General features: G+C 33.4%; 1 protein-coding gene across 1 annotated transcript; it reads right to left on the bottom strand.

The window, feature by feature from the left end:
• Nucleotides 1-9691: 9691 nt before the first annotated feature.
• Nucleotides 9692-21703, bottom strand: LOC119638811 (growth hormone secretagogue receptor type 1). Its single transcript, XM_038035838.1, has 5 exons — nt 21666-21703; nt 15782-16208; nt 14680-14842; nt 13899-14079; nt 9692-10774 (listed from the first exon to the last, which is right to left on the bottom strand). The coding sequence occupies exons 1-5, from the start codon at nt 21701-21703 to the stop codon at nt 9817-9819; spliced, it is 1767 nt and encodes a 588-aa protein (XP_037891766.1). The 3' UTR covers nt 9692-9816.
• Nucleotides 21704-23531: the final 1828 nt, after the last annotated feature.

Here is a 23531-nt window from a genome sequence, read left to right on the forward strand (position 1 = left end):
ATTTCAAACTTAATAGAGAGAAGAAAATAAAAATCATTTGCTACAAATTGCTTGACAGCTCGACAGCAGAGCGTAAAGTATATCAAGTGAATCCAAGTGCGAATTGAATTAATTTAAACTAAAGTATATATGTGCTGTGGGTTGGGTTTAACGGCAGTGCATACGAAACTGAGGCCTGCATGAGCAGCATACTTTGGCCAACGCCCCAGCTTGGACTATAGCAAAATACTTCCGTACACTAAAGAAAATATCTTAATATGTATTCATGTCAACATCGTTTACTTTAAACTTATTTTTTTCTGATCTTTTGAGAATAAAATAGAAATGCGACAGCTCCCAAAAATAAAAATAATATTTTTTTTTCAAAGTTCTTCTTGTGACGTCACTACCGATCGAAAGTTTTCAACAACAAATCAGAAATTTTCTGAAAATTTGTTTCAAAATCTATCGGGAATCGTGAAATTTTTTCAAAATTTTGCTTCTGTAAAAAGAAGAGCGGTGATTGGTAAAAATTGTAGCCAACATTTCAATTCAATCGGAGGAAAATTGGCGATGCGGTTTCGAAAAACAAACCCTTAAAATTTTCATTTTTCAATTTTTTCTTCTATTTCTAGTGTATGATGCGTAGACGCATTAACACGGTCTTAGTGCATTTGATATATTTAGGGGCGTGGCAGAAGTGTGCAATTGGTTTTCGTCCCCCGTAATCGCATTTATATACTATTTCTGAAGAAAAAAAAAATAGAATTTTTTGTTCCTTACTCGCAACTTAGGGGCGTGGCAGAAGTGTGCCATTGATTTTCGTCCCTCGTAATCGCATTTATTTCCTATTTCTGGAGAAAACAAAATAATAAAATTTTTTGTTCCTTACTCGCAACGTATAATAGGGAACATGATCAAAATTCTCCCCACATATTCTTCGGGTTATCCTGCAGCTGTATATATGCATACATATATAAATTTCATTTTTCTCATTTTTCTTAAGCAATTTTTTGCTCACTAACAAGACTGGGTGCAAAAGATTTGGCTACGACTGAATAAAATTATCTTAGTGGTTTTGTATTTTTATATCAAGTTTTAGTTCCGTTTAAGATTAGATCTTGAAAAGTTTTTTTACGTTTTATATTTTAGCATAGATCAAAATAAGTAGTAATTTACTTCCGTTAAATATAATATAAAAAAGTATTACCTTAAAGCACTAACTTTTTGTAGCGCCATCAGTTGCGTTAACTGCTCTAGCATTGACACATTGTAACAGAATCATTTTGCGAGTCTTTTGCCCTAGATCGCCGACGCGTTGTGACTTTCGCCCCGATTCACGATTAAACTATTAATTAATATAATTTTATCAGATTAATATTAAATTAATTTTGTAATTAATTTGTAAGAAATCTGAGATTTTATAAGACTTCTAATAATCTTAGCTTTCTTCCCTTTGACCTGACTATGCGTTATCTGTGTTTACGACCTTGCAGTACTTTATCTTGGGCAACACTTTCCTTCTAATGAAAAAATAGACAGATTCTTACTTTGGTTGTTGCATGTGCATCATAAATGCTTTATCGTTTGACGACAGTAATTTCCCTTCGACCCAACATTATATGTGTGTGTGTTTTTTTTGAGTGTGAAAAGTTGTATAAAACATATGAATATGCATTTATTTACGTTTCCTTACGTTTTCCTTCAGTTTCCGAGACATATACAGTGATACTCTTAGGGAGTAATTAAATAATAATGAAGTAAATATTTATATAGAGAATTTAATAATATATGTATTTTTCTTGAAAAATAGATTTAATTAATTGAAATTCAATTAACACTCACTAACGGGAGCATATTTGATTTCCTGTCCTTGTTGTGCAATACTATGAAAAGCGCTTCATAAACCTCTGTAAAGTAAACGCTATGCAATTCTCCGACCTACTCTCTCATCTCGATCGATCGTTAATGTACTTGCTCACAATCTTAACAATTCTGAAACGTGAGGCCTATTTTGCACAGATCACGGCTATGGTTTCAAGCCTAGACCGCGCCTCTGACCACTCCCACAATAATAAAAACACTAAAATTTATAATGCATAACTTTTATCTAACCAGAAACGCATAGCAGGATATCAAGCAGAATACCAAGACACATCCACGCATCCACAATCGTTAAGACATTATAATTACAGCTGAAGTGGAATTCTAAACATACATCAGAGATTAGAACTATATCTGAAGCGGAATTATAAACATATATCAGTCTAGGAGGGGATGTGAACATGCGCCAAAATAATGTCTAATTTTAGGCCGCCTATAGGCAATAACCAAGCTCACAAAATCCGTAAAAGATTGCTGCCTCTCGCTCATGGCAACAATATTTTGTATAAATGCTCCATGATAATGAACATGAGAGCATGACCCGCCTGGGGTTCGAACTATCTCTTAACTAATTACTTTGCAAATTTTTACAAACTCATGTGTGGTGATGTATCCAATAAGAGGTTAACCCGAATGTGAATACAATTTTGTGATTGCTGGCAGTTATTGGATAGCAATTTTTTATTTCTATTTATTAAAATTAATTTCATAAGTAAATTATCGTAATATAACAAATATAAAGAAAAAAAAACCATTTACATTTAAAACGAATAGAATTTAATTCTAGTTTTTAATTTTTCTTGTTTCTCAATAAAATGTAATTATTATTAATATTAATTTTATTAAATTCTTAAATAGCTTCCTATATTAATTTATTCACATTCGCAGTGATTTTCCATAAACTCGTATCTCGCATAAAAGCATATCGAATAATTTTAATGAAATGTAATGCAGTGTAACATATATATACACATATATATATATTTTTTTTCTAATAAGAGTATATATCTATATATATTCTTCAAAGAATTTCTTTTGTTGTATTTATTTAAGGTAAAATAAACATGAAGAGAAAATCAAAGAAAATATTATTGACATTTCTATTTATTCTCGCCAAGCAATTATCATCAGAAAGACAAAAATGGGGTTCAATGGCATATAATTATGGTTTTAATTACGAAAGAAAATGCTCTGTCGCAACTGACCTAGAAACGGGCAAGTGACATAATTACGTTCAGCGGACGCGGCGAATTATCGATACTCTTCACTTTAAGGGATTACGTAGAAACTGCAGACCATTTTGATGCATTCATTATATCTATAAAACGTTTCAAGTCAATAAATTTCATCAACACATTAAGTGATGTGGGGGGGGGGGGGGTTTTCTCATTTTTGTGCGTACACTGGCCGATCATCGCTCATAGGGTATAGAAATTTTTGTTTTACTAGTTTATGAGTAACGAGGAAAAATTTATCATTTTTTTTTTTTTTTTGCTTTTAAGAACAGAGATGTTCTCAGTTTATGTTGTGCTGTAGGCGTGTCCTCCATTCGGATTAACTTCCAATGTTTTTGTTAAACTTGTTTCTTGGGAAAGGAATGTTTATTACATAATATCCACATAGACAAATAGACCCATAGACGGACATGTCCAAGTCCATTCCATATTTAATACTGATCAACAAATATATACATAGTGTATTTGGAAACTTGTTCACTTTTCGATGGATGGATATAAAATATGAATCTTGCCTTTCATCCACATATGCCAGACAACTAAGCAGTCGGGTAAGTGGAAAAACATGCAAGTATGACTAAATCGATCAAGATCTTATCCTGGTCAATTTATGTATATATTGGAGGTTAGGTTAGCGGATCGGAAGATAAGCAGTACTTGCATCTTTAGCTGCGTCTCTTCTCTCGTTGAATGATGAGAAGCTTTTCTTTTCTTTTGAACCTAAGTATCCTGTCTTGAGAAAAAATTTTCCCCACAAAACATCGAGTTTTGAAGGCACTCTTAGCGTATGAGAGTATATGTGGTGTCACTTTCCTATTAATTTAGAATTTTATTTTTTGTTTTTATATCATTTTTGCTTTATACACTTTTTGCAATACTTGATGTTTGTTCGTTGTAAAGGTTTTTTGTAAAGACGAGAGTCTGTATTGTTTTGGTCGCGTAACTAATTGTAAGATTTGTACAATATATCAGTGCCAAAGACGAGACGATTAAAGTCAATTGAATCAATTTCGAATGAAATAACAAAAGATAGGCAACGTCAATCGCCTGACTGATAAATGTGAAGGGAAATGGCGATCAACAATTTCGACCGATTTTCTTCATGACCGACTTTCCAGAAAGTACTTGACTGGTAATAAACGGCTGTCAGCTGGACCATCATCGAATGAATGGACCGGGGAACACCAGTTATAAACATTCATAATTCATTCTTTTGGCGACATTGATTTAACCGAACTTTACTGATAAGACGATTCCTGGCACTTTTCTGACAATCTCATATTTGCAAAGTTGCAAAGCACCAACAAAAACTTAGCAAGAAAAATATTTGAGGCCTAAAAATGAATTTATAGTAAAATATTTTTACGATTTGTTTGATGTTTCTCACGATGAAACGAAGGAAGCGCCTAATAACTTTATTCATACAAGTATATTTATTTATTATTCAATCATATCATAATAAGTAAGAAGATTGTATTCGGTTGAAGCCGAATATTTTATTCTCATCTCCGTTACCCTGAAAAAAGATTTAAAATAAGGAAAAAAATTAAATTTCTTTACTCCATAACATTGGGTGGTCGTAACTGTGTTTTTCTACTTTTCAAAATGAACGCAGAAGTTTGTATCATATGTCTGTTGTAGCTTATGAATAATGGGGAAAAAAACAAAGAAAGGAAATTCTTAGTTTTTGTTGTATGATGTAAGCGCCCGTCAAATGTAACAAAATTTGGAGTTAGCGAGAAAACGATTTTTAATTTTTTTTTTTTTCTTTTACTGGGAAACAAAAGCTCTTTATTAAGTCGACATGACGAAAAAGCAAGCAGCAGATATCAAATGTTATAATAATTTTTTTTTTTTCTTACTCCATTTATATATTGATATGGCTGCTTCTAGGTTTATTCCGTGAAGTCTTCAATTTAAATTTTTTAATTAGAGTCTCAAATTTTTCCCCACCCCTTGTTTCGTAACATATCAAATTTCAAAATATGGTTAAAAGTAGTTCCTATAAGCCGAGTTTGAATTTGTATTTTGTACTTGTTTGAAAGGTATTTTCATTTAGGTTCATGCTAGACAGATTAGGTCTTCAAATCCAACTCTATCTTAATTCTTAATATTTAGCAGAGCTCTGTTAAGGCCTTTACAGGGTTCCGTTAAGGGATTTGGTAGTTGCCCTTTACTAGTTCAATTTGCCTTTATCTTCATGGCTGCCTGGATGAACTTAATGCGATTAAGTTAAATAAAATATTTCCGTTCTTTGCAAATATTTTCGGGCACTTTTTTGCACTACCTTGTTGTTAACGTCAGCATATCGTCTTTACCGTATAAATGTGAAGTCACGGTTTTTTTTAAATGATTTTTAAAGACTCTATCATAATAAAAGTTCAGGTTTAGGTTTAGGTTTCTAGGATAAGTGCTTGCTTGCATTATGCACATCTCGCGAAGACTCTGTAAATAGTCTTGATAGGTTTGTGGTCGATTTGAGCATGTTAGTTCACCTCTCCATCTGCGGTAATCTTGATTGAGTCCTCAAGCTTCCATTTACATGGGCCAAGTCGCCCGTTTACGTTGATATTATTTTACTCTACACCATTTAATTTTATCTTATTTATAGTCATTCAAGTTTCTTTCCCTCTCTTTTCCTCTCCTCCTCTCATCAGCTTTTTCTTTTGCGACTTTCATTTTTCCCATTTCATGTCACATTGTTTATTGAAGTCATTTCAAGTTGGTCGGATTTGAAAGTGGTCGACTATTATCATAAACATAATGTTCTTTATCTCACGCATCAATTCAGTTCAGTTTTTCTTTTTAATAGCTTAAGTTGTAACCAGCCAATGGGATATGTTTTACGTTATTTGTCAATTGTATTCGAAAGAATGATGATCTCAGTGCAATTTGGTTATGTCCTTAATCATGTTTATTCCATTGAGTTTTGGTTAATTTAAACGCTTTATTTACGCATGTTTTCTTCGCACGAGTTTTATTATCCTTTCCTTTTTCTTTTTGCCTCTTTTTGTCTCTTCGCATAAGATAAATAAAATCAAAGTGAGAAAGCGGATATCTACATAGATTTTTTGCATTCATTTAAGTTTAATAGCCCGAAAAATTGATTGTTGTCAAAGGCATACCTCATGGCTGACATAAAAGTTAGCTCAAGTACCGATTGATAGTGTGTGTTTGTAACAAATAAACAAATCAAATTCCCTGCGTATAAACAACATTAACAGCACTGTTGGGCTATCGAAAACGTTATAACGCCTTTTGAAAGCAAATCAGAGCAATTATGCAGTTGTATTGGAGCAAAGCTCTTGATCCGATACTAGCTTTAATGCTATTGCTTTTTTTTCAATCATTAAGATGATGGCTTAAAATTTTTATGAAACAAGTGCGAAAATGACAGTCGTCTTCAAACGAGTCGTAGGTACGTGCGATTCCCATACAAACGGAAAACATTACAATAAAGTCGGGCAATGTTTACTTTAAAAAAAGTGCATCACTTTGCCGAAGAGCTTATGTCGATTTTTTTTTTTTTTTTTTTTTGGTATGTCTGTCTGTCTGTAAAAGGTATTCTGTAAATGTAATACGTAAGCGTATAGTGTTTGTAAGCATGAGAGTTGTGCCTGCATTAGGACTAACATTTACTAGGAGTTCTGAATTACAAGTTTTTACTTAATGTAGACTTGGTTGCTGGATCAATTACGTCATCTTCAGATATGACTTGTGGCAATCAACTACGAGTGTGTACGCCAAATTTTATGATTCTACAAACTTTGATAAACAAGACAGACAGGCAAGCAGACATGATTCGCACTATAATCTTCTACATATATATATAAATATATATGTATGTATATATATTTTTTTTTAAACCAATCATTCCCAATCACTCCGGAAATGTCCTCTATGCATGTAATGCGATGATGGTCAGAAAGAAATTTGCTAAGAGAGAGAGAGAGAGATAGATAGGGATGCCTAATTGGTAAAAGTTATACTCTTACCGACTAACCACTTACCATCACTATAACTACGGCCAAAGTAACTGCCACTCTTTTTCGTGGTGTCATAAATGGAGAGATAAATTCATGGTTTCACATCGTTTGACATTAAATCCTGAAATCGATTATCTTTATATATAATTAAAATATCTTTGCATATATTTGAATGTGCTTAAAAAAAAAAGATAAAGTTCATCATCATCGTGATAGCTATGTAACAAGTAACATAAGCTTAAGCGTCTTATAGCCGAACACGTACTAGGCTATGATGGAGGCAAAGCCTGAGTTAAACACAAACATGAGACCACATATTTTATAAGCAACGCATCCGTCATACCCTATCTGAGTATTTACGGATGAACAAAAAAATTCCCGAAAGATATATTTAATAACATAGACAGCGGAAGAATTCTTCCGTATCAAGACCCAGATTCACATCAATTATAAATGAACCTACGGATCGATTTCTTCAAGTTTTCAAGTTCTTCCGCCAACCGAAAAATAAAAAGCTTCAAGATTAACTTTTTGTTTTCCTACCTTTTTCTTCGATTAACTTCGTCTTTGATTAGCTTTAGCTAAATGTTGCCGGCTCTAAGCCTAATCTTAATTTATGAAGTTGCTTAAGAACAAAAAAGTTCATCCGATTCATCAGTAAAGAAAATAGGATACGTGAGCGAGCGCCATAACTTTTCTGGCAACACACTAACGCACAATTTTTAGCAAAAGAAATTGAAATTCGTATAAACCGAAGAGAACACAATCTAGACTTTTACAAGGCTATTAAGTGCGAGTATTGTTATATTTGTTATAGTAAGCATGTTTTTTTCTTTTATACACACCCATACAAACTGTCAATAATCTTTATTGAATGTGAAAAGAGCGATATTTTATCGTTTTTACAGCTTCCTTATCGTCATAGTCGTCATCCGGTTTAATCGGTTGAAAAGTATTCAATGTTTTTTTTTTTTTGAAATGTTCTTACTTTGAACCTGTTGTTGCTGCTTAACGCATAAATTTAAAAAAAAGTTCAGCTAACGTAAAAAATTTATGTAAATTTTTGAAAGCCTTTTCACATAAACTTATAAGATAAGGCTTAAATTAACTTCTTTTATACTTGATAAGTTTGTGAGACTTTTCCTTGAACATTAAAAAAAGATGATAGGAATTTTTCCAAATCCTTCCCATCATTTTTAAACCCATCAGCGGAGGATGGACGTATATTCGTGTTATCAAAACGTTCTCAATGACCAGAAGGAGACTTGGGAGACTCCACCAGGTCTATATATTTGCGATTAGCATCAAATTCTGAATCGATTTAAGCAGGTCCGTTAATCCTGGGTAATGTCGATTGTAATCCTTTTTCTGGCTGAAAAATTGAAGCTGTTGATTTCAAATCCGTGGGAACATTGGGAATTTGTGTACGAAAGTTGAAATGAATTGAAAATAACCCAAATCGGTCGAAGGACACGCCCATATTAAACTAAACACACCTCCGTTTTTCAAATGGAATCAAAATTAGGTTTTTTGCTCATTACTTATAAACTGCAGCAGATAAATGTACAAAAATTTGAAATGGATCTTGATGTAGTACCTGTATTGGCCACGCCTACACACTCTAACACTGAATCAAAAGTTAATTTTCTCTAAAACCCTTATAACACGCAGGAGCAAACTTCATGATGTGCATAAATTTCACAAAGTGCATAGATTCTTGGACATCTTAAAATCAAGAATGTCCATTCGTTAGTCTGTCCATCTGTCCGTTTGCCAAAATGTCCAGTAAGAGTGTTACGCTTCCTTCCGTTCTGAAATGTGAGAATATCGCCTATAAGCACACAAGAGAATTTGAAAATGAGGCAAATTGGTCAAAAGGCACGCTTGCAACGCCTTTGCTTTCTGCTTTTCTGAAAAGAAGAGAAAATCAACTGCGCTCACCCAACCTTGTAGAATATGAAAATTTTGTTCTTTTTCTTTTCTTTTAGTCTCTTCGAGGATAACGGTTATGGGTATAAAAATTTCGGTCACGAGCGAATATAATTTTCTTCCGTTTTTTTCTTTTTTTTTTTCAAATAAAATCTTTCAATTTCTACAGGAACTTGTGGTAAGATCTAACCTAAACTTTTTTTTAAAAAAATATTTTGCTTTTTATCTATGTGTAGAGCAGATCTGCCATAAATTCTTTTCTATCTGAGGCATCAGTATTCTATGGAGAAAATTGCGCTTCATTCCGCCTATAAAGGACTCTGTCGTCTTTCTTATTCGAAATACCCAGTGCCTGCGGAAGTTTTTTGATTTTCTCTTAAACCATAAACAAAAATTCTTTCGCTGTTTTCGTATGCCTTCTAATTGCGTTACCTAACGCTATACCTAATATTTCTGAACAAACTTTACAACAACAATTGAAATGATTTTGATAAAATTTTTATAAAATCAGTTATTTAATAATTTCTTGTAATGATATCCTCGCCTTTATAGAAGCTAGACGCGTCAATGAACAAACTTTCCGATCAGCATCCTTCATGTCCCTTTAAACGTGCGATATACACTGATTGAAAATACAAAATTCATTTTCTTCTTCCTTTGTCTCTTTTTTTTTTTGGGGTTTTTTCTTTTTACTACACATTTCAAGCGTTTATTATATGATTGTTTTCTTTCATTTGTGCACAAAAATAATTATATTATTTAAATTATATTGTTTTTCTTCTATTATTTACATTGGATTTCGTTTAAGCATTATCTTCCGTTTCCACAACTTCTTCAAAACTAATTTGTTTAGTTGCTTTCAACTGCTGCGAGTTAATGCTGTTATGCTGCGATAGTGATGCTGCTGGTAGCGGCGACGATAAGCGATTTTTGCGAAGAGCACATAATTTAAAAGGGGGTAAACCGGCTGCGAGGATTGTAGCTGCTGGACAATCATCCTTGTTTGTATTTAGCATAGTCGCCATTTCAGAATCTGCACCAAAAGGCGGTTGCACGTTTAGTTGTTTGCGTGAACGTGTGTCGCCATCTTCGCTGGCGCAACGGTTCGAGCTGCGCGACAAAATGCTCGAAGATGTATTTTGTTGGGTTGTAGTCGTGCCGGTATTTGAGCTGGTGTTTGCCGTTGCGGTAGTGTTGGTGTTCGAACGTTTTCTTCTTGCTCTCTGATCGCACGATATTAACGTGAATACACAATTCCATACGGTGTGAATCAATTTATAGAAACCTTTACGAAATTTCGTCGACATTAAATTATAAAGTATAGGATTAATCGCTGAATTTAGATAAATCATAATGCGACAAAAATACAAAAGCTTATAATAACTTTCGATTCCTATAGCGTATAAGCTTTGTTCCGAGTCCAAGATAATCCATAGGGTAAGCAGTCGAAATGGCAGCAGGCATAAGAAGAATGATAATACTACTGCTCCCAACATTAAAACGACTTGATTACGCGCCTTTAAACTCAATTCCGGTTTTGTGGGTCGTAAACGCATCATTAAGCCTTTATTCGAGATAAGTCGTTTAGCTATAATCCCATATAAGGCGATTAAAATAATTAAGGGCAAGACGAAGAAGAGCGAAATAGTCATTATGAAGAACGCCACCGCCCAACTGGTTATAGCTTGAGTAACGCAAATAGCTACCACTGTTCCATCGACGTAGTCCACATATTTGTACTCGGCCACCCAGACGATGGGACTAAAAAAAATAATTCAAATTCAAATGGAAGAAAAGTTAACAAAGACGAGGCGAATAATTAAACAAAATATGTTCAGGTGCACTTAACAGAAAACGGTAAATGGATGACGACAAAAGAGTAAATTAAAAAAACTTAATCTCAGATATGCTCAAAGACAGAAAAGAAAGCAAAAATAAAAGCGCACACATACACAATGCACCTATAAAATAGAATTATTCGCTCACTTAGCTTGAGGCATACATACACACACACACATTTTTTTAAATCATTTACATCAATCCTTGCTGTTGCACTTGTTAGACTTGCCAGGGATCCTATTTAATAATAATGTTATGTGCAATCAAAATGTCGAAAGATTTTCCCTGATATCTGCGCCCAATTTCACGACTCTATATGAAGTAATTAACGAGAAACGCTTGTTTGCTGGATATAGAAACAAATTTTCACCTATCTTTGCAGGAAATGGCATTAGTTTGTCTATAAGCATTTACCGACTGTGAGAGTAAAAGCTATCCCGACGAGACGTACACGTGACGGCTTCTGCAAGCTTCAAATGTGCTTAAGGTGACCTCTCCACCGAAGCAAAAAAACGTTCCCCTTTACGAGGGAAGATCATGTGAATGGTGACGAAATCGAAAAAACTCATGGTCTAGTGTAGGTTGATCATTAACATTAACGATAGAGAGGCATATACAAAATACACCACATCCAACGAGTGTCCCCGAAAGGGGCGCCATTGCCATATCTTAGATGTAACTGGTTTTCTCGGTAGTTAATTGGACTTTGAATATTGTATTGCATCCGCTGTTCATCACCATTGATCCATCATTCGGTTAAGAAGAACGCTTCTCACAAACGACAAAGAAGTCGATCTTCGGAAAAACTAGAGATTGATTTCAGTTTCTTATAATACTCTGCGTACTCTGGTAGCTGGGCTTTCTTTCTTTCTTTGAAAAATAACCAGAAATTATTCAACATTCTGATATATTCTGAAACAGTGGAAGCATCGGATTCGTTTGTAATTGGAAGCTTCAACGAGATAATAACTGAATAAGAAAAATGAAAATTGTTTTGAAGAATGTTTGAATCGCTGGTGAATCTCAGAGCCCTTGAACGGTTATTACTTAAAATAATTTCGAAATTATTGTTAACTTGAAATATTTTCAGAATTGAAGAAAGATTCGTCAAGTATTTTGTTATTATTAATCTGAAGGCTCAGAAGACGATTTGTCAAGGTCCTGATACTTTAACCTAATACGTGTCGAATTTCGTATTGTTTTCTTTCAAGCTTCAACCAGTTTTCTTTGTATATAAACAAACAAAACAACAAAATGTTTTATGTATGTATGTATGTATGTTTGTAACGTGTAAATTACCGGAGTTTCGTTTATGATTTTTTTTATTTTTCAAGTTTGCACGCTATCTAGACATGTCTAAGCGTAGCGAGCACGTTTCATAAGCATTTTAAACGACCCCCAGGGGCAAAATCAAATGTGGTTTACTTTTAATGCCGCAAATATTAAAATTTCAACACAAAACACTCGACAAACATCTAAGCAATGATTGTGATTTTTATCTGGACCCATAAGCAGCTATAAAGATCTTTTTTAGTTTTTTTCTCCTCTGTATTTCACTTTTGTTTTTTATTTACATGTCTCTGGTTTGTTTTCGTTCTACACATACAGGAATTTGATTAGCATATAAATGAGTTTTATTCCAAAATATAGGCAAAAGGGGGCAAAAAAAGTTAAGAATTTTTATATATATACAAAAAATGTATGCAAATAAACAAACAACAAATAAATATTATTGGCGAATATAAGAGCCTTGTCAAAATAGTTATGTCCATCTCCCATAATGTTAAGGTATATTCGGTTTAGTTTGCGAAACATATTTTTCAGGTAAATTAATCAAGTAGTCAGTCAGGCTTTTATATCCATTACTAATATTCGGCCTTATCCTTAGGGTCGACGCGAAAAAAGCATTAAAAGCTTCGAAAAATGTCTTTTAGTCAATGTAGATTCAAAGCCATCTTGTCGCTTCATCTATACGTTTGTGTGCTTGTTAGACTCTCTGTCTGTTTGTATATTTGTCCGCCTGTATGCCGATCCACATATATATATTTCTGGATGATTGTCTATATGTCCGTCTCTATATGTCTGTGTGTGTATATGTCTGTTCTCTTTTATGCCCATCTGTTTGTCGGTCGGTGTACTTGAATTTGCGTCCGTCCGTATGTCTATCTGCCTACGAATTCGTATGTTTGTTTGCTTAAAAGCCTGTACGCTTGTATGTTTGTCTGCTGGTATGTCGGTCTCCTGGTTTGCGTGCCAGTCTCTACGCATACCTTGTCCGCAACAGGAGCACTGTTCGAACAAACCGAAATAATCTATAGGAATCTATAGGTCAGGTCTTTTGTATTTGCGGACAACTATGGAAGCTTGCTTAGTTGCGGTGAGTGTTGATATTTGTGTCAGATCATAAGAAAATCGATTGCAGGAATGTTCTTACTAGAGTTACTCTCGTACCACAGAAGTCATTGACCCTATGCACCGGATTGACACACTGACTGCGATTTTTAGCGGAGTTCGCAAGGTCGGGTAAAGTTTTAATACTGCGTTGTATTTGACCCAACTAAGCGGACAGATTTTCAAAAGGACTTGTCTTGATCACAAGGAATAACTCCACATAACGTCTTTTTCATGTTGTGTTACTAAGTACAACAACGTCTCCCTGTATCCGTCTTTCCGACTTTATAATTATTTGCGGGCAGCTAAGAAACACTATCGTCAAGACATTCTACGGTGAATTCGTTCATTTCGGTCGCTTCATCTCCCTTATAACCGTTTCAAAGTTATCACAGTAACTATACGGAACGCGTAGGTCCGACATGTTGCCCGTTTTCTAGATTTACTTTTCATTGTTGTCTTTGTCTTAAAACGCGGAGATGAGATTTAACAAATAAGTAAAGCTTTCCCATGAAACCATGCAAAGTGAATTTTAAAAATTTTTACCGTGAAGACCATCACCGCCATTATGAATAAAGCAAATAAATTAAAAACATAGGCGAAACTATTTGTCATGCAACGTAATGCTGAAGCATTATAAGAATTGATAGCATACCTGGTAAAAGAACCGGCTACAGCCCAAGCTAAAGCGCAAATAATTATTGCTCTAGTCTTAGTGCAGACGTAGCCGGCCTTTAGAGGTTCACAAATTGCGTAATATCTTTCGAAGGAAATGGCCAGTATTGTCAAGACACTGGCATGTGCAACAGTTAGTTCTATAAAAGGTACAGCTTTACCTAGAAAAAGTAAACAAAATAAATGGAAATATCGCTGGCATATACATATATATAAGCTGGAAGTAGTTAAATTAAGGTTGCGTAGCTTTATCCAAAAGTTATTTAGGATCAAAAAAGACAGAGGACAGGACGTACTTAACAAAAATAATCGAGTTTCTCGATAAGTTATGCACGATAATAATTTATCCATCAACCGAGCCTCAAAATCGAGCCTCAAAAGAAAAAAATTCTGGAATGAAAAATAGGACGAGCACTAGCCATTAGGGCTTGCAAGCCTAAATGAAATCGGAACAATTCTCTAGTCCCGGAAATGTTGCAAACATTATGTTAGTGTTATTGGGTTCTATTTTGCATCTACTGTAGGTGTATTTGTAGATCGACCAAACCCCTTTTCAAGCTCCAGTTGAGCCTATAAGTTGAGTAGTCAATCTAAGCAATTTAAAGTATTTTGGTTTTAATTTAAATTTTTTTTGTCCAATTCCTCTGGTCGTAGCTGACTATCATATCATTATGCAAGATCTATGTCATCTTTGTTTAGTATTTTTGGATGTAAGAATTTGGAAATGAATGAATAATAGTACGTACAATGTCACTACTTACACATTTCCGGGCCTAATGCCCAGGTTTCCGGTTTTGTATTTAATTCAACTAATACTGTTGGCGTACAAACTAATAATACAAGCAAATCGGCTATACTAAGATTGGTTAGGAATATATTCGTAGAATTTCGCATATCCTTCGTCCTGATAATGACAACGGGAACCTATAAATAGTGAAAGAATTTATGAAAATTAGAACAAACGCAAGTCAGAAAGAAATCTCTCAAACTGTAAACAAAAGAACTAACTTAGTAAATACTTATCCTTGCTTGGTGGATATAAAAATTAAGGAATACAGACCATCGACATCCATACATTTCAAGAAATTGCAAATACATTTTTTTGAATTTGGAAAACGTGAAAGAAACGGTCGAATTAGTAGAACTCTTTCCTTTTCTTGTGAACACAGAAATAAAAGAGAAAATTGTTTTTCCTAATTTGAAGCGCTTTCGTCTTATTTTTGGATTTTCTCTGATGAGGCTGGCGAATTTGTTTAATTGTTACTTTGTATTTTGCTTTCCAGTTAAAAGTTATGGAAGAAAAATTTCAAAAACATTACTTTTGCTTAACAGACATTCGAAGAGACGGGTGGACATATAGACAACAAACAAAACAAAATGTACATAGGGACAGACAAAAAAATGGATAGGCAATTGGAAGGTGTGATAAACAGCCGCGATGGCGAATTCAATAACCACAGCAGCGAGGGGGAAAGGCCACGGAGAGGTGCACATACAGAGACGGAGAGGTGCACATACAGAAAGACAAAGAGTTCGACAATGGAAGGAGTAAATTAAAATTAAAAAAAAAAAAAAAAATTTGATTACAAACTTTCGCTTATTCTGAATTCTTCTGTCGTCTGAAATTTTTTAGATAATTTTGACAGCTAAGTGTTACAAAACGAGTGAGAGATTAACTATACACGCATCCTTTGGTGATGATAATTACAACTTATCAACAGACGGAGACGGGGAGCATTAGCAGTAGGCCTGCATTGTTTAAAGTGATAGTTACGTAAAAACATAGAAAATCCATTTAATAATATCAAGAAGTAAACATACACATACGCATAAATATGTATATACGTATGTATACGTACTTACCATAACATTCCCGATGACACCCAGCAACAGTATGATTATGCAAAAGCTCATGGCAGTATTACGTATATAGGGGGGAATTTGTGGTATATCGTGTGTCTGGTGTACTACTCGAGAAATGGATAAATTCAAGGCCGTATTATTTGTCGTCGATAAGGTAGTCGTGGCAAGAGTAAAGGTAGTGGTAATAACTTTATTAGCAAATAAAGACGTCGAAGTGATTTCATTGTTATATGGTTTATGTTCAATTGAATATGTATCGTTGTCCAAGGTGTTATGGAATGAAATGAGATAAGGGCTGTTCTTGTTCGTATTTAATGTTGCGTTGACCTCACCATTGTTAGCGGTTACCGTTGATGGTTTGTTAGCAATAACAATGGCATGGTTAGCATTAGCCAGTGTGAGCTCGGTGTCAAACAGCCAGTATAGACTAAAAACAACATACAATATGTATAATACGGTGAGTGAAATAGTACGGAATCTAGAGTAGTTCCCTGAAGATCTGTCATGTTTGTGTTTTTGTTTTTGTTTTAAGCGTTCACTTAAAACTTGAACAAACGCACACGTACACAATGTCGCTTTAAATGCTACGGCAATATTGTTTTTTGTTTTATATGATAAATTGAAGAGTTCCTTAAGCACGTTCTCCTTTATTGGCCACTACTATGGCCACTTCATCATTTAATCACGTATACCGTTAAATAGATATCCTGCAGTGTTAGAATTATCTGCAAGCGTCCACTTGTTGTATATATCTTTCTTGTTCGTCTCGTTGTTCTTGCTGTTGTTGTTGTTATTGTTGTTTTTTTTTTTTCATACGTTTTCCACTAATCAGTTGTTAATTGCATTGCAGAGAGTCTGTATGGTTGCCCGAGGATATCCTTTTAAGATTTAATTGATGAGATTAGCATTGCATTCATTTAAATGCTCAACCAGCAGCAGCATCAGCAGCAGGTCAATTAATAGTTTCCCACTGCTGCATATGTTTTCTCGGATCGATATTAGGATTCAAGTGAATTTATCTTTTGATGGGAAGATAAACAAAAATAAAAAATGCGTATAGTCAGACAATTTGTGCGACTAAATGATTGTGAAACTCATCAACGTTACGTTCGCTTTAAGGGTTTTTTTTGTTTTTTTTGAGTGACACATAGACACGGTTGCAATCAAATGCGTATTTCTAGCGAAATTTTCATAGTTTTCTTCAGTCTAGTTATGCTTTCTTAGACATTTCAGTGATTTCATGGCATTAGAAGATCCCAGAAGAGAGCCACTTGCCTCGATTTGAATTAATTGGCCGTAGGGATTACTTTTGGTTTTTGGAAAAAATTTGACAATACTGTGCCGATAATACTGAGTACAAAAAGTGAAACGAATATTCAAATTGAATTAAATCAGAATTTTTTTTTTCAAATTAGTAGCATTGTGACAGATCTATTTTTCAAATTTCTTCCAATTTTTACAATGTGTGTATGCGAGGAGATAATTTCTGACTATCAGCTTGCCATGAAGAAGATAAGATAAAAAAGAAATTGGTCTTACTTTTTGTGCACAGCAGTATGCTTCTCCCTTCAAAATCCCCATACAATTCCCAACGATTTATTCTGTTATCTCACATATAATAATTCACCATTCTACTGGCATAACGGTTTGGATGAAACTAAATAAAATATATTTTTGAAAATTTTTCGATCTCCCTGAAACATATTTCATCGAAAATTATTTATAAAAAGACTTAGTCAACAAGTTCTTATGAATATCGGTATTTGCAATTTTCGCTTTTCTTTTCTTTTTGTGCCCCCAATCAAGATGGGCGTAAACTTGTAGATTTGTTCTTTCTTTGAAAACATATTGATTCACATACTACAGATGCAATAAAGTAGATATATATATATATATATATATATAATAAGTAGATATATATAAGTATATATATAATATATTGTATATATATATATAATATACTATATATTATATAATAGCGTAGCAGTAATGATCTGAATCTGCACAATGAAATATTGTGGATAGGTTTCTTGACAAGAGCTCAGAGACGAGAAAAGTCTTCTTTCAGGGTTACTGTCCTACGTAATATATCTGTCCGTTCACATGTCTGTCTACCTGCCCGCCTATCTGCCGACTATTGGTTGCAATGATTGCAACAGAAAACTGAAATCCTGCTATAGCTGGGTTAGGTGAGATAAACGCCCACCTACAGGAACGCCTATAAAATAGACAGAAAAGCTTTAAATTATTATTTGTACCAGCTTAGAATATTACAAAAATATTAACCAAGATCTCATAAAATTGATTTGGGGAAAAATATCGAGATGGAAGTAAAAAAAATCCTCCCGTAAGATGACAAGGGCTCCTCCATTACATGGTTAAATAAGCTTCTGTTTTAATTAGATAAATAAAGTGATAACAAAATAATACTCTCAATATATTACCCAATTTACAACAATTATATTTTAGACAAGGTAAGGCGCCAGTGTTACATATCATAGAATGTTTGGCAATTACTTCGCGGAGGTGTACGTTCCACCGTTTGTTTTTTACGTACGGCTTAGCTGCCTCTACGAACATTTTTTACACTAAACTGTGGATGCGGGGTATTTAGTTATGGTTTAACGCTCGGAAAAATACATAGTAGCCTAGTGTTCATTTAACTGCTAACCTATATATTTGCAGAAGCATTTCGCTTTACTATGAGCGTCTTCATTCAGATACGTCCCCAAGAAACCAGAAAAGGCTCACAAAAAGTGATCAGAACTTATTAGAGGAAAAGTTTGAAATTTACTTTTGAAGCTCACAACCACTATTACTGAATTTGGTCTGTTGTTGGACGAGCACATTTCTTCTAAAGGCCTTTCAATTAATGAACAAATAGTTGTTGTTAAGGATTGTTTTTATTACTTTTATACAATCCTTCTGTTTTTGTTTTCTCGGTCTATTTCTTTTATGTTGAAATGAAAAGTGTAATTGAATTGGCCTAATAAAATTACTTCTTCTTAACCTTTTTTGCTTTTCTTTGACTACTCGGAAAGCAACATAGTCTTTGTGTGTTTGTTTCTTTGTCTCATCTTTTACGTTCTTTTTCAATTTCCTTTTTAGTTAAGGCATACAGCAAATTGCATACTGCATTAACTTTAAAACGAATCTTTTATACCTTCTATATCTTCGGTCCAGCTTCACAAACTAAAGACATTTTCATTAGATTTGACCATTAACAGGTATTGTTGTCTCTGTTTGATTTTTAATATTCATCTTTTTATTATCTTGTAAAGTCTTGAGCCTATAGTGATGATAAGAAAAGATAAAATCGAGGTGATCTGCAAAAGCAAGCCCCCTCTAAGCCAAAGATCTGGAAGGAGAATTTCAGTTTTTTGTCTACGAAAATAAAAGATGTTCGTAAACCTTTCAATGCCTTAATAAAGGAAAGTGTTGCATACCTTGTGGAGTTTTTCTCTAGGTGTAGCAAATAAACCTGATAAATTTTGTTTACCACTCACCTTTGAATGCGAACTTGGAGAGGAAAGCGAATTGAATTGTGTCTGAAAGCATTCATAGGGTATGGAGAAGAGAGAAATCTTAAAAATTCTGTTCATGTTAGTCGGCTTGTGTCTTAAAATTTATGGGCAAAAGTGTAATAAAATTAACATTGAAATGTGACAATTTTCTAGATCGGCCTAGTAAATGCTAACACAAACAAAAACACAAACGTTTTTTTTTTTTTTTTCTTTATACTATAGGCAAATGTCTTAATAGTAACATAAGGTCTCAAGTGTACCTATTGGCCATTGCGATGAGTAAGTAAAAAAAAAAAAAATCAAACATTTATCGTTACAATTGAGCGGCCCTAAATGTTGATAGAATTTCTACTCAATTACCTGCAAAGTATAAAAAATTTATTACAAAAAAGATAAGAAAAAGAAATGTATCGCATCCTTTACAGTAAGTAACAACTGCACTGCTTATGTATTTAACGTATTAAGCCTTCATTTTAAAGGGCAGCTTAAAAGACTGCGCTATAATTTTTTTCTGTAAGTTGCGATGACAATAATTACTCTACAATACGTACAATTAAATTTTGGTGTGTACTGAAAGCGGTCCAAACCGGGAGAAATATGCTAATAAACATTCATGTGTGGGCTCTGCGATTTTTGCAATTAAGAAATCGTTTCAATAGAATTTTTTCATTCACTTTTGTATTTAAAGTAAAATTTTTTGCACTGAGTCGTAAAAAGTGTTGTTAAAAATCGATGGGGCAACTTATATGTCGCAAACAAACCCTTATAGATCGGATAAAGAGTTCAGAAAAGTTTAAAACCTGACCGTACAATTAGCAAAAGCACCAACAAAATAATGTATCTGATGCCCAATAAATCGTAGAATAACACTTGTATGGTTAGCATAAGGTATCGGCTAATCTTCATAGGACTCGTCATAACTGATGTCTAAGGCGTGAGATTGATAGGCGCATGATTGGTTCTAGAAAAAGTCAACCCATATATTTTAGAGCAAAAGTTTTTAGCAAAAAGCCGGCCAAGCGGTATGGACAAGCAGGTACCAGCACTACCGACTAAGCACGTGAATTGTTACCGCACGAGCTTTCGCCTTTCGGCGTAAAAGTCAGTTGAAGGCAAAGAGAAAATTGCATGCAGCTAAAAGTTACGTCTTCATCGATCTACGAAAAATGTGAAGATGACTACATCGAAAGCTTGCACAGTAGTAAGCAAACGATCGGGGACAACTTCAAATGGGGTGCAATAATTTGTAGCTTTGCTTCAGCGGACCTTTTTTTACAAATTAAATTTTAATTAACATAATTAAACTAAATAAAATAGTTAAGTTAAACGAATTAATTTTAATAATTAATTTAAATAGACTAATAGATTAACAGATTAAATTATGTTATTAGTTATAATGTGCTAATTTAAATAAATTTAGGTAATTAAATTTAAAAAAAAAAAATGTATTTAAATAAATAAATTAAATTAATTAATTTAGAATAATTACAATGTACTACCTAAAAACAAGTAAAAACACTAGACTATAGCCAATCTTTAAATACCCTACACCACACTAAAGTCATTCATGTAACGGTTTCTTTAAAATAAGGCGTTATATGGGCAGTGGCCGAAACATTTCATTTCATCAAATATTTCAACAATTGTGGTCAAGTATGTTGAACATCTCAAAACAAAGCGAACAGGCGGACGGGCAAGCTAAGATCGATGTAGGATGACTTTCGGCTAAATAATAGGCGTGTCCATCTTAAGCCTTTCTGAGTGCTGCCTATATCAATAGAAATTTGTAGAGCAAGTGGTCTGGGATATGGTAACAAGATAAGTCAAGTCATTTCTGTTGAAGGGTTCCAACACACGAACAATTCTGACATGTAAGTTTTAAAAAAAAACTTGTTTACGGATAATTGGAATGGATTTAAATAGAATTTGGATAAGATAGAAAATTTTGAGCGGAAAAAATAAGTTTTCGGTTTTTATTTATTCGAGCTAAACCAAACTATTTCTCTCATATATAACACGCTGGATAGATAATTCAAAATATTCTAAATTCGGATATTAACTTTAAATATTAAAACTTCCATTTGCGGAAAGTATATTAATTTTATCAAATATGTATAACGCAAATGAATATGCATCGAAAATGTAAATAAAACGAAATTTGTTAAAGTTCATGCTGCATACTTATCGGCATATATTCTTTTTAAAAACTTGAAGTGAAGTGGAAATCTATTCAAATCGTTAATCGAAAACATCCCAAGATATTATCTTAAGCCAAATTTATGTTTTCCATTTTAGTTCTTTCAATTGAAAAATTAACTTTTAGTATATATGTGGAGTTTCAAGTCACAGCATGGACTTACTTTGTATAGCCACAGGGCAGAGTGACGTTCTTTAGCATATTTTAGTTGAAAATATTTCGTAAGATGTTGGCTTCTGCTTGGTAATTGACGTAAACCAATGCATTAAGTGCGGGGAGTCTGTAACTCTGCAGCTGATATTTAATACTACTTGATGACTTGCAAATAGTGTATTAACACCCATTCCCTCATTTCGGATACTAGGATCTTTATAGGATTGCAAAAGCAAACTTCACATGATTGTCTTGCCAGATTAATTTATGAGTTTTACATAGACATAAGTTGTGCGTTATCCAAAAAAAAAATAAAAAAATAAATAAATAAAATAAATAAATAAAAGAAATTTATTCCAACTTTGAAAACTCCAAAAATTGATTGAAAAATTTATGTCAATCACCTATACACGTAAAGCGCGCTATTCTATTTTTTCACTTGGAAAAAAGAAAAAACTCCTTACCCCGTCTACAAAAGAATATTTAGAATCGTTTGATGTAACCCTTCTTCTTCTTACAAATAATTCAATAATTAATATTTGTTTGGATGAATTTACATTTAAGTGAAAAACTTATTTCACCATTAATAGGAATAAATTGAATTTGAAGCTTTAAAGGATTTAGAAAATTAAGAGAACCCTTTCAAGCAAAATTTATTATTCTCTGTAATGTAAAAAAAAAAAAAAATATAGTTAACACTATCCTTGCATGTCTTTTCCAGCCTTTGATGACCGTTGGACAATAATTAAATTTACTAGTTGATGGTTTCGCAATACTTTCAGAAGGAAGCGAGTAGGGCGCAATAAAGAGACAGAGCGAGAGCGAGAGACAGCAAGGGAAAATGAAATGAAATGGAAGAAATGGAGGAAAAATAATAAAAAAAAAAAAAAAAATACATACGAGAGCCAATTATGAACGTGTATGTAAGTGCCAACTGTTGACAAAGTTTTAATAGAAAATTTTCTGTTTACTTACGCAACAACGCACGACATTTGCATTGTTGAAAGGAAAAAAAAAAAAAGAAGAAATCGTTACGAGACATTTTAATTAATTTATAACATAATTTAAAAGTAAACAGAATTAAAGCCAAATATTGAAATTCACAGCACTTGCGGTCAAAGGTAGTGCCTTCGATCGTGCGCTTGTGATGAAAAGATATTCCACGCTGTCCCCTTCTGTCTCGAGCAAATGAAAGTGAACTTGAAAAATATTATCAAATTAACAAAATTAAAATAAACAAAACATTTTTTATAAATATAAAAAAAAAAAAAAAATTGTTTTACCATTTAGTTAACCATGTATTAAGAAACGACTTGTAACCGCTAGATTAGTTTCAAATTTTTGTTGTTGTGTTTCCTATCAATGCTCGAAAAGCATTTTTGATTGAATGTTTTATACCTCGGGACACATGTTTTCGCCCATTTTGTTCATATAAATTATGACTAATTAATCTTGCAGAAAAAAAAAAAAAAAAAAAATTTAAATCATTTAACTTAAAAGGTTGATTTCCTTAATTTACATATTTTACCGTTCACTCACACACCATATATGGGGTTTAACGTTTGCTTGCACGTTTCTGCGTTCATGTGCACACACGTACGTACAAAGTCAGACCAGTTAAAATAATTTCCGAAACAAAGTACGGAAATGTTGTTGTTGTTGTTGTTTTTATAATATCTCAAATAAATATACATAAAACAAGAACAAGCCATAAATATGAATATTAAATATATTTTATAGAATGCGGAGAAAACGAAAAAAAAATTACTTTTAGTCGGATCGTGGACACTTATCAATAACGATTGTTTTGCTATTTTATTTATATCGCGCGGATTGTGCGAATTGATTGTCTCAAAACAAACCTATTGTGTGTAAC

Source organism: Glossina fuscipes, unplaced genomic scaffold (genome assembly GCF_014805625.2).
Source record: "Glossina fuscipes isolate IAEA_lab_2018 unplaced genomic scaffold, Yale_Gfus_2 110, whole genome shotgun sequence".
Classification (NCBI taxonomy): domain Eukaryota; kingdom Metazoa; phylum Arthropoda; class Insecta; order Diptera; family Glossinidae; genus Glossina; species Glossina fuscipes.

Excerpts from the sequence above, each read along its gene's own strand:
- LOC119638811 (XM_038035838.1), bottom strand. The coding sequence starts at position 21,703 with ATGCTAAAGAACGTCACTCTGCCCTGTGGCTATACAAA. Across the intron at positions 16,209-21,665 it reads CTGCCCTGTGGCTATACAAA|TCTATACTGGCTGTTTGACA; the intron begins GTAAGTCCATGC and ends TGTTGTTTTTAG. Across the intron at positions 14,843-15,781 it reads GTGTCATCGGGAATGTTATG|GTTCCCGTTGTCATTATCAG; the intron begins GTAAGTACGTAT and ends CACTATTTATAG.